The sequence below is a fragment of the Littorina saxatilis genome, unplaced genomic scaffold, assembly GCF_037325665.1.
Source record: "Littorina saxatilis isolate snail1 unplaced genomic scaffold, US_GU_Lsax_2.0 scaffold_444, whole genome shotgun sequence".
Lineage (NCBI taxonomy): Eukaryota > Metazoa > Mollusca > Gastropoda > Littorinimorpha > Littorinidae > Littorina > Littorina saxatilis.
In genome coordinates this window covers 7,043-20,000 of record NW_027125803.1, presented here as the reverse complement: position 1 = coordinate 20,000, position 12,958 = coordinate 7,043, and the positions used below count along the sequence as shown (strand labels likewise).

Sequence of the window (12,958 nt, the reverse complement as noted above, 5' to 3'; positions counted from 1 at the left end):
ATTTCAGCTTGGTGGCTTAAAAATTAATTAATGACTTTGGTCATTAAAAATCTGAAAATTGAAAAAAAATAAATTATAAAACGATCCAAATGTACGTTCATCTTATTCTCCATTATTTTCTGATTCCAAAAACATATAAATATGTTATTATTAGATTAAAAACAAGCTCTGAAAATTAAATATATAAAAATTATTATCAAAATTAAATTGTCGAAATCAATTTAAAAACACTTTCATCTTATTCCTTGTCGGTTCCTGATTCCAAAAACATATAGATATGATATGTTTGGATTAAAAACACGCTCAGAAAGTTAAAATAAAGAGAGGTACAGAAAAGCGTGCTATCCTTCTTAGCGCAACTACTACCCCGCTTATTCTTGTCAATTTCACTGCCTTTGCCATGAGCGGTGGACTGACGATGCTACGAGTATACGGTCTTGCTGAAAAATGGCATTGCGTTCAGTTTCATTCTGTGAGTTCGACAGCTACTTGACTAAATGTGACCCTCCACCATGAAATGAGTCGCATGTCAAATTTGCATGATTTTCATATTTTTACATTTTCCTAAAGAGTTTTTTATGCTCTATCCAGTGGTGAAACCCGTTTTAGGAAAGAGCAAAAACTGTTTGAGTTATACGCCTGTGACTAAGGTGACCCTCACACTGTTACCACAGTCCCCCCGGACTTATATTAAGCCTAGCGCAGAACCGCGCGAGGTGACATGCGACTCATTCCGTGGTGGAGGGTCACAAATGTTGTATTTTCGCCTTATGCGACTTGTTTAATTCTTGAAGCAGCATGATTTATACTTCTATCTGTCTACTGTTCAGAAGTGAATATCATTATTCCTTTGATATTTGATTTCAACTGCACAGGCTGAGCTTTGGAGTGAATCATTTACTGTTCTTCTCATTACATTTAAGTCAAGTTTTGACTAAATGTTTTAACGTAGAGGGGGAATCGAGACGAGGGTCGTGGTGTATGTGCGTGCGTGCGTGTGTGTGTGGGTCTGTGTGTGTGTGTAGAGCGATTCAGACTAAACTACTGGACCGATCTTTATGAAATTTGACATGAGAGTTTCTGGGTATGAAATCCCCTTACGTTTTTTTCATTTTTTTGATAAATGTCTTTTATGACGTCATATCCGGCTTTTCGTGAAAGTTGAGGCGGCACTGTCACGCTCTCATTTTTCAACCAAAATGGTTGAAATTTTGGTCAAGTAATTTTCGACGAAGCCCGGACTTTGGTATTGCATTTCAGCTTGGTGGCTTAAAAATTAATTAATGACTTTGGTCATTAAATATCTGAAAATTGTAAAAAAAAAATAAAGATTTATAAAACGATCCAAATGTACGTTCATCTTATTCTCCATCATTTTCTGATTCCAAAAACATATAAATATGTTATATTTGGATTAAAAACAAGCTCTGAAAATTAAATATATACAAATTATTATCAAAATTAAATTGTCGAAATCAATTTAAAAACACTTTCATCTTATTCCTTGTCGGTTCCTGATTCCAAAAACATATAGATATGATATGTTTGGATTAAAAACACGCTCAGAAAGTTAAAACAAAGAGAGGTACAGAAAAGCGTGCTATCCTTCTTAGCGCACCTACTACCCCGCTCTTCTTGTCAATTTCACTGCCTTTGCCAAGAGCGGTGGACTGACGATGCTACGAGTATACGGTCTTGCTGAAAAATGGCATTGCGTTCAGTTTCATTCTGTGAGTTCGACAGCTACTTGACTAAATATTGTATTTTCGCCTTACGCGACTTGTTTTTCTTGCATGTTGTAAATACAGATATCGCAGCTGTCGCACGGTGCGAGTGTCCTGTAGCATGGTGGCACATGTGTAAACATGGCTTGAGTTTCCGTGAAACATGTTTGCAAAATAAGGGCACATTTGACCGGCAGTTGGGGCGTTTTTTGCAACGCATGAATGGAAATTGAAGCATATAACGATATAAAAATATCAATGTTTATCTAATGGTCAACACTGTTGGTGTGGCCTAGCGGTTAGGACATCGGCTCTAAAATCTCAAGGTCTTAAGTTCGAATCTCTGCAAAGGCTAATATTTGTTTCTGCTTTAGTTCTCTTGACAATAAAGTATGCTCAGCCCCGAGAGATCAAACTGTTTTTAGAGCAAAATTCAGGCGTTGAATGAAGCTTTCAAAGTCATACACGCAGTCTAGGTGGAGTTTCAGACCGCGTTGAATGAAGCTTTCAAAGTCATACACGCAGTCTAGGTGGGGTTTCAGACCGCGTTAAATGTACACAGTTTTGTACATGATTCTCAGCCCTATCTTTTCAAAGTCGCAGCCCCAGAAAGTCATCAATATACCTCGTCATTAACACGCTTCATTTAGGGTCAGTGTAAGATGTGCTTAGGTGCTCGTTCAAGTGTCGCACACATTCATCAGGTTCCTGGACTCGTTCCTGCCGTCTGCAGTCAGGTTGCTCACCACGACCTGAAATGATAGCAGTCTGTGTCACGTGCCGCCCACATCCCCTGTTTAACACACGTCCGTGCATGTGTGTCGGTTGTTTTGTGTGTGTGTGTGTGTGTGTGTGTGTGTGTGTGTGTGTGTGTGTGTGTGAGTGTGTGTGTGTGCGTGTGTGTGTGTGTTCGTCGATCGTATGCTCCTCTTATTTTTCTTTTTATGTTGAGTCAAAAATCGACACGAAGGTGATGGTATGTGTGTGTGTGTGTGTGTGTGTGTGTGTGTGTGTGTGTGTGTGTGTGTGTGTGTGTGTGTGTGTGTGTGTGTGTGTGTGTGTGTGTGTACCCCCGTTTCCACAGGTTTGGTTGCCTAAATCACCATAAGGCAACCATTTTGACGGAAAGAATGTCATAACAATGTTCAAAATGACATTCTTTCCGTCCTCTATAGGCGACGAAATAGGTCAAATTTTGTGCATTTTTTAGTGCAAAATTCTTCGATGCCGGAGCGAGTACTGCACCCAGTGCTGTTGTAGTGCAAGTGCACTAGAAAGGCACTACACCCAGTGCCGCCTCTTAGGTAACCATCCACACTTTAGGTATGTGTGTGTGTGTGTGTGTGTGTGTGTGTGTGTGTGTGTGTGCGTGCGTGCGTGTGTGTGTGTGCGTGCGTGCGTGTGTGTGTTAGTGTGTGTGTATGTGCGCGCGTGAGTGTATGTATGTATGTGTGTGTGTGTGTGTGTGTGTGTGTGTGTGTGTGTGTGTGTGTGTGTGTGTGTGTGTGTGTGTGTGTGTGTGTATCCCGCTAGTGACTGCTTGGGAATTGTACGTGGATGCTTTAGTGCAAACCTGAATTCTTAGTGCACGTGTTATATTTTAGTGTTTTAACGTGTTTTATGTCTGTAACTGCCTGACACCTTGTTTTTGTAAGGACAGTACAATCTTGAGTCTTGGCTGGCAGGCAAAATCGCAGCGAATGAGTGAATTAACACGCAGACCATGATCTCATCAGTTTACTTGCTTTACTGTAACGGGTTGGTTGGTAGGTGTTGGAAGGCTAACTGTTCCTGAAATAGTTCCTTCTCTTTGGGTTTGAAGGAGCCAAGCGACAATGACGTGTGTCAAATCAGACTATAAGAGTAACACATTGTGTTTTGTTTCAATGACGTGTGTCAAATCAGACTATAAGAGTATACACATTTTGTTTTGTTTTTGGATGTAAATCTTTTTTTGAAATAAAAACAACAACAACAACAAGAACAACATCCGATTTTTAAGTATTTAGGTTTATCATTTTATTTTTCAACTTCTTTGTTCGGCTTTTACTGGAAACCTATGTGTGCAGTCTATTTATAAAAGTATAATTTTGTTTTCTCTGAAATAAGATGTCACAGACTCCAAGGGGGCAACACAACTTACCATGTCTCTTCCAGTTCCTCCTCCGGCAGATGACCATGCGTCTGCCTCTTTTTCATCTTGGTAATAGTGTCTGCGGACACACGATCCGTCACATTGCAGCATTGAATACTTCACATTGCACCTTAGAATACGTCATAGTGCGCCATTTTTTTAAATTTTTATTTATTTGCCAAGCACATCATGTGGGGCGTTTAATAAATACCACTGATTGTTACAATATTCCTTATAAGCTGTTATGAATGTGCTTGAGCTACAATGGACATTAACATTTTCATATACAATACCTCTTTTATTTTTTACTTTTTTTTAATTCGTTAATCTCCTTTAAATGTGTATGCGTTGTTGGAATATGTTTTGGTGAGACATATGTATGCGTATAACCATCAAATAAAAGATATGATGGCTAACATTTTCATAAAATATGTTTGTCTGACATCTAAACATAATATCACATACACCGGTACACTTCATGGTGCACCATTGAATACATCACATTACACCATTGAATACGTCACATTGCACCATTGAATACGTCACATTGCACCATTGAATACGTCACATTGCACCATTGAGTACGACATTTTGCACCTTTGAACGCGTCACAATACACCATTGAAAACGTCACAGTTTACCATTGAATAGGTTAAATTACACTTTTGAATAGGTCACATTGCTCCATTAAATATGTCACATTGTATCATTGAATACATGACATTTCACCCTTGAATACGTCACATTGCACCATTGACTACGTCACATTGTACCATTGAAGACGTCACATTGCACCATTTAACATTGCACCATTCAATACCTTACATTGATTTGTTAAATTTGTTGCAATATTCTATTTAACAACAGGCAGGTTGTGAACTTCAGGTGTATCAAATCGCTGGTCGATCAAAGTATCTATAGATATTACACAATGTTCTATTTATAACTCACGTTGGGAATCCCGAGAGACTTTCTTTGTTTAGTGGGGCACTTACGGGGGTCGAGGCTTGCCGAGACCCCCTCAGTGCCCCATTAAACAAAAAAAGTCGCGACGTGAGTTACAATAGAACATTGTGTAATTTCTTTAGTACACTTTAATGCGGTAAGACGTGTGTTGTTATGTTTTTTATACACATCACTGCGTCTGTTTACATCCCATACAGGGCCTCGACGCCTAATCCGGAAGTCTGTGGTCAATGAATGTGTTTCGTACATCCGACCTTTAAAGTAGTCCGATCATTTGATGTCATATTTGTCAGCTTCTGTTGTCAGCTGTGCTCTCACCTTCTATTGAGTTCACACTGAAACACTCTGGAGAACAAAACAAACAAGACGATTTGTTTTACTTTTGCAAGACTGCAACACTCTGGAGAATCAAAACATCGGCCAAACATGACGTATGTTGGAAACAAATGTTGCAATTTGTTTCAAACATTTGACGTCACGAGTTTCAAAGTCGGTATGCTGGCAAAAGTGTGTCGCGCGACATTTCAGTGTGCTGTCGTTCACAAAGTTCTGGAGATCGTTTACGATGGCCTGGCGTAAAATAAAAAGAAATGTTATTGCAGCACGTACTCATAAGGCTACAGAAAGTAAGTGCCTGTTGTAGGAATTGTCGTTATCGTTCATTCTTTAACGTTCACAATCATTATTGCTTGTCGCTTTTAGATCTCACAAGCAGAAACACTCTGCAGCAAACAGAAATGTCACAGCGTTCAAGGTTTCATTTCTTAGGTGCATTATAGTTGTAAGTGGACGCAATTTAAGCAATATCCTTTCCAGATCCATGATGATAAATATAGATGGTATGACATGATTCCAATGTTACTGGACTGGAGATTTTGTTTCGAACCGGTGAAAAATCTCCTTTTCCTTGGAGCGCCATTGTTATTTCCAAGCCAAGCGTTGGAAGATTCGTGCAAGATTCGTGCGCAGCTAAAATTAGACGTACTGTGAATTTTGACTAGTTTTTACCGCGAGTGCGCATGCTCAGATATTTACACAACGTTTTAGCTCTTCAAAGCGCATGCTCAGATATTTACACAATGGTTTCCTGGGTTTTTCCACAGCTTTACACCACCTTTTACCTTTTATGGAAATGAAAAAAGACGCGTTTGACCATATACGGAACATAAATTGCAGTCAAAGAGTGTATTACATTCCTTTATTACACACCCGCATATTCGGGGCTGTAAAGGTGTCAGTCTGTCTGTTTGCTTTGTTTACATGTGTGTCTAACTGTGTGTTTGCACTTGTACTCACGTATATCTCTGGTGGGTCGATTCGGCTTTTCTAATTTGGTGAGTCGCCTGGAAGTAGGGTACGCACGGTCGTCGGACAAAATCAGATTCCTCCCTGGAACCAAAGAGCAGCTAAAACCTGTCAGCTGTTTTTCAAGATGTTTGAATTTCACTTGAGACCTAGGCCAACGTCTTGATTTACATCTTGTTAATACGTCACAGATCACGCGAGGTCAATGGGTCGACTTTCTCACTCACGCGTTGCGGTGGCAATAGAGAGTGTTAGCAGGACGGTGGGTGTCATGTTGATGAAAGAACCAATCAGCGTCATCGTGACAAGGAAAGAGCCAATCACCTGCACAGGACAGTTAACCTATAGGCAAATTAACTGGTCAAGTTTCCTGGCATTCCCGTTAGCATAGCTTTCCCGGCGCCCGCTGTGTCACAGCAGAACAGGGGTACTGGTTCAATTGACCCTACAGTCACTAGTTAACAGTGTGATAGCTCTTTACATAGCTCAGATCAATTAGGATCACAACCAAAAGAAAAGTATGAATATGCACAAACCTCTTTGCCTAAATCACAGAGCGAAGACGAAGATGCGTTTGTTAAAACTAGCAGTTTTCACGACGAAGGTTTCTATGGGAGCAGCCAGTTTAACCTGTGTTATATGTATAGGTTACAACACGAGTGGTTTTTTATATGGCTTGTATTTCAGTCAAGACCCAGCGGATGAATATCATCGGGAGACACGAGCCTTTGGCGAGTGGCTCTCGATTGATATTCCCGCTGGGTCTTGACTGAAATACAAGCCATATAAAAAACCACGAGTGTTGTAATCTGTATATCCCATTCTACCATCAAACACAAAGTGTAGACTACTAGCGGCACTGTTGCGATCTGTGGACTGTAAAACTGTGGTGCCAGCGAGACTTAGCCCTTTTGCAACCTTAAAACTAAGTGACCGTCGCTGAAAAAATAAAACGAATGAGTGCATCGATAAGTACGCGGTAACACTACTTTCAGACCATTTAAAAGCTTTAAGTAAAGGTTCATAAGATGCAAGAAAGTAATGAAGTCGTATAGAAATTAATTTAGTTGAAGCGCACAATTCTTTTCTTTTTTTTGCGTTTCAGGTCGGCAGAACGGGCAAAACGGGTTTGGGACCCATTTGGCTTACTCGATTCAGAATCGATTCCACGTTGTTTTTCTCGAACGTGTGTAATTAGGCTTATTGACAGAGAAGCAAATTTTAGGGAACAAATATGTAGGTTTAGATTTAACCATTTGCTCCCTATTTGAAATGTATCTACGTGATAAACTGTTTTGCGAGTGTGTTTGCATGGATGAACTTAAACTGGTATGGGTATGAGGAAAACGCGACCGACACGTCTGTCACCGCCGATTGATTGCATTTTGAAGGAATATGACTGGATTACGGAAAAATACACACATGTTAAGTTCTCGGATACCTTCATCGCCAATGTGGACTTACTGCAGAGCCAGGCAAAAGAGTAGACTTGCTCGCAAAACACGTGAAACAGCTGATGATAGCGAAGCCCAACCGTGCCAGGTAAGGACGGTCTGACAGATTCTCATAAGTCGTCTGCTAACGAAGCAAGGGGAGGGTACTCGTGTTTTTGTTTTGGTTCGCTAGCATCTGGTTATCTTGTAAGTTGAATGTTCGTTTTTTTCGACCTGCATTGCTTTCATAATGAAAGAAACGTTTGCTTATTGCATCTCATACATCAGTTCTGAGATTCATTTTTGCGTGCAACTGTTATGGTTTTCTGAGCCGTGCAATACGATTTTGGAACTTCATACAAATGTGTCACATTGTTCGGCGCGAGGTCAAAGGTCGGGAGCAAAGTAGTTCTTCGCCCAAATCGGAATCTGCACTATCATATATTTTTTTGAGTCCATGATGTATTTATTGAGCTATAAAAATACAACATATATACCCATACTGAAGTAACAGAGACAAAGAAGGGAGGTCATGGGATATAGTGCTAAAAGGAGCACCCACCACCGTAAACGACCCACCACCGTTTCTATGTCTCTCTATTATTAAAGTCAGCCTTTATGATCTTTGACGAGACGTCGCGGCAGTTGCGACATTAAAACAAACGGCAGCGATTGACCCCGACATTTGACTTCGCTAATATTTTGCTAACATTGTGTCTTTAATAATTTTATATTGTGATGAAACAAGTGGGACAAAAATAAAGAAATCAATCGGACGTACTTTATGTTACAGAATGTTAAATATGATCACAGGACCTATTTGTGAAGCGGTGTGAATCCCTAGTTACCGTTCATTGTATTGATGTGTCTCTATTTGTTTTATTGTAAGGTGTCTTTCTGATGTGGCTTGTGGCTAAAAATAACGATTTTACATGACGTTTTCATATGCTAAAATTATATCATGTTTTTCAATTTAGGCCAAAATATTTCCTGGACCACCTGAGCAAGTGTAACCCCAACACAAACTACGTGAAGCGAAATGTATACCTTTTATTAATCTATCAAATTCACAGAATAATACTGAACGCATTGCATTTCACAAAGAGAATGCGTACGTTGTCGATTACAACTCGGTATTAAAAACGCTGACATACTGAAAAGCCCGTATAGAAAAGTCACAGTAAAACGCACTTTCTATGATTTGTTTTAATTTTCTGAGCTTTTTCTTAATAAAAACACAACATATCTATTTTTTTATCAGGAAATAAAAAGAACAGGTTGTATCGATCTTTTCATCGATTACTAAAATCTTCTTTTTTTTCGAATTTGAGATTTGTGATGACCAAACCTTTTTTTTAACTTTTTTTTTTTTAAGCTTCCAAGCATAAATACAATCCCATAGTTCGGCTTTCGTCGAAGATTTCTTGCGCAAGGCATCAAATACATGTATCGGAAAAAAGAAAAAGAAACCAAGGGATATCATTTGGAAGAATGTGTATGTAAAGTTTCATGAAGATCGGTCAAGTAGTTTCCTCGGAATCAATCTACACCCACACACACACACACACACACACACACACACACACACACCCACCCACCCACACACACACACACACACACACACACACACACACACACATGCACACACACCCACCCACCAACCCACCCACGTCCGTCGATGCAGGTATGATTGATTGTTGTAACACACACACACACACACACACACACACACACACACACACACACACACACACACACACACATATATATATATACACACACACTCAGACACACACACACATATATATATATACACACACAGACACACACACACACACACACACACACACACACACACACACACACACACACACACACACACACACACACACACACACGCAGAGAAAAACTTCTTCTCCCGCCCTTGTGCACCCATTCAGTCTAGTAGTGAATGGATTGAATAAATGTACTCTGACAATAACATAAGTAAAAATAAGAATATTTTGATGTCAACTTTCATTGCAAATAACTATAGAAATTTGTCTTTAAGCACCACATCGCATTTTAGTAACACAAAGACACAATAAAAAGCATATCGTACAGTCACAAGTTGCACTGTGGCTTTGGAAGTGGACAGACAGAAAGACGGAGCCAAGGAAGTGCAGCTAATGTTTCTTACCTGCGATCGAAATCAGGAGAAGAACGAGAAAGAGACAGCGTGCATACATCATCCCACTTCAACTTGTTGTCTCGGGTTAAAGGCTGGAAAACAACAGACATCATCCCACTTCAACTTTTTGTCTCGGGTTAAAGGCTGGAAAACAACAGACATCATCCCACTTCAACTTTTTGTCTCGGGTTAAAGGCTGGAAAACAACATACATCATCCCACTTCAACTTTTTGTCTCGGGTTAAAGGCTGGAAAACAACAGACATCATCCCACTTCAACTTGTTGTCTCGGGTTAAAAGCTGGAAAACAACAGAAAAAATGAGATCACGTAAATCTATGTCAAAACATTTTGTTCGTGTGATTTAGATCACAAGAAGAAGATTAGTCTTACAATTGTAATACCTACCAAACAGTAGGAAAACCTTCTTCCGTTGGCTGTAGTGGTTGACTACTCGTTGGCTGTAGTGGTTGACTACTCGTTGGCTGTAGTGGTTGACTACTCGTTGGCTGTAGCGATTGACTTCTCGTTGGCTGTAGCGGTTGACTTCTCGTTGGCTGTAGCGATTGACTTCTCGTTGGCTGTAGCGGTTGACTTCTCGTTGGCTGTAGTAGTTGACTTCTCGTTGGCTGTGGCGGTTGACTTCTCGTTGGCAGTAGTGGTTGACTTCTCGTTGGCTGTAGCGGTTGACTTCTCGTTGGCTGTAGCGATTGACTTCTCGTTGGCTGTAGCGATTGACTTCTCGTTGGCTGTAGTGGTTGACTTCTCGTTGGCTGTGGCGGTTGACTTCTCGTTGGCAGTAGTGGTTGACTTCTCGTTGGCTGTAGCGGTTGACTTCTCGTTGGCTGTGGCGGTTGACTTCTCGTTGGCAGTAGTGGTTGACTTCTCGTTGGCAGTAGTGGTTGACTTCTCGTTGGCTGTAGCGGTTGACTTCTCGTTGGCTGTGGCGGTTGACTTCTCGTTGGCTGTAGCGATTGACTTCTCGTTGGCTGTAGCGGTTGACTACTCGTTGGCTTTAGCGATTGACTTCTCGTTGGCTGTAGCGATTGACTTTTCGTTGGCAGTAGTGGTTGACTTCTCGTTGGCTGTAGTGGTTGACTACTCGTTGGCTGTAGTGGTTGACTACTCGTTGGCTGTAGTGGTTGACTTCTCGTTGGCTGTAGTGGTTGACTTCTCGTTGGCTGTAGTGGTTGTCTTCTCGTTGGCTGTAGCGGTTGACTTCTCGTTGGCTGTAGCGATTGACTTCTCGTTGGCTGTAGTGGTTGACTTCTTTTCTGAAGACGTGACTGGGGGAGCTCTCTCTTATATATCTGCCACAAAGGCTAATAACTTTTGCCGTTATCCAAGTGGGAGGATTTTGTTTTAAGCCTGATGACTGGTGCATGTGTGGTTGTTTACATTCTTCCAACAGGGAGGAGATCCCATTTAACGACAATTTTACCGAGGGGATTAACGCATCGTCATCTATAAGCTTATGGGAGGGATTACGACATTGTCATATATACGTTTATTGAAGGGATTAACGCACTCTAATTACAAAGGGAATGCCCTCCGTCACCTGAGGTAGGTTTAGCATTGAAATCAGTAATTGCACGACATAGATTAATTCGTGCTTTCTTTTATCCTTTTGACTTAATGGCGAACCTGCTTGGATTAGACACGCGCGTTCATTTAAACATGATTGTATTCAGATAGCTTGGGGTGGCATGTAATACATAAGAAAAACTTAGGAATATACAACAAGCTTTGCTTATGTTCAGTACATGTGATTATGTATTTAATATACACAGAAAGCGTCTGCAGGTAGTGTCAAGGTCAAAATAATGCTAATACCCTAACACAAGTCAGATCAAAATAAAGAATGTATAATTAATAATCTAAAAGCAAACACACACACACACACAAATACTATACTGCATACAGACTACTGCTTGTCTCATTTAGGTAAATGCGGTCAGATTTTAGCTTCTGTTCGTGGACACCTAAAGGTTGACCACGCCCCCCCCCCCCCCCGAACACCCCCCCCTCCCCACCCGAACACACACCCCAAAACAGTAATCATAATAATAATAACAATGAAAGTTATTGAGACATCCCAGTGCACTGAGGGCTTTATAGAGCAAATCGAGAAAATGTATTATTGAACGAAGCGCATAGTGCTGAGTTGAATACTACTTTTTGAGATTTGCTCTATAAATCACTTAGTACACTGGGATTGTTTCAATAACGATATTGTCAGTACCGCCAGAGAAAAAAGAAGATTCAAAACGCACATTTTGCAACGCGCATTTGGATAGGCATAACTGTGTGGTCAGGTCGTGTAAGATCTACTTTTGTGTGGGCTGTCTCAATTGTGTCGTGCTTTCGTCCCACGCAAACTTTTGTTTTAATTTCTGTTGGTAAATTCCAGTGTAGCGTTAAGCTAAAAAGTGATGATCTTTCAGAGAGACCTCATTTGAACTCGGAGACAGGACTGTGCTCTTAGTTATTTGCGATTCGAAACCTTCAGTCGAGCTTCGTGTTCGACGCGGGATTGACTGTAAGGACTGTCGACGGTTAGCACATTTTCAAAATAAATGTGGTATGTTTCTCGTGTTGTATCTCCCCGATGGGTACTAAATATGAACGGTAAGAATGCTCTGAACCCTACACGCATCTTATCTCCATCGTTTTTTCGGTCACATTTGCCCAACATGTTAATTTGCTGAGCGGGGTTTATGTCGTCTGCTAGGCTAAAGCAATCCAACTACTGCAATCTCATTTCGAAAACAAAAATTGCTCGTCACGTTGCATTGAGTCTGCACGCATGAGGCAGGCTGGTAATAAGTCTGGTTGTGTTCTGTCCCCTCTACTCTTCACCCTTTTCACCAACGACTGCACCTCCGCTCACCCATCCACATACATAATCAAATTCTCAGACGACACCACCATTGAAGGCCTGATTTCTGACTCCAATGAGGACGCATACTGGGGGGAGGTTCAAAGAGTGGTTGAGTGGTGCTCTGAAAATGATCTCGAGCTAAACGTTCTTAAAACAAAAGAAGTCGTTATTGACCCTCGACGCCGGAAAGAAAGACCCCATCTTGCCCCTTGAAATAAATGGGGAAACTGTAGAACAGGTCTCTTCATTCAAATTTCTCGGCACACTGATCTCTGAAGACCTGAAATGGGACGGGAACACCACGTCCATCATTAAGAAGTGCCAGCAGCGGCTGCACTTCCTGAGA

General features: G+C 40.9%; 1 protein-coding gene across 1 annotated transcript; it reads right to left on the bottom strand.

Annotated features, from left to right (window-relative positions):
* Positions 1-10,229: 10,229 nt before the first annotated feature.
* Positions 10,230-10,720, bottom strand: LOC138954269 (coiled-coil domain-containing protein 8-like; the record flags this gene model as incomplete). Its single annotated transcript, XM_070326151.1, has 1 exon — positions 10,230-10,720. A coding segment is annotated over one exon (491 nt), but the record flags the coding sequence as incomplete, so codon positions are not given.
* Positions 10,721-12,958: the final 2,238 nt, after the last annotated feature.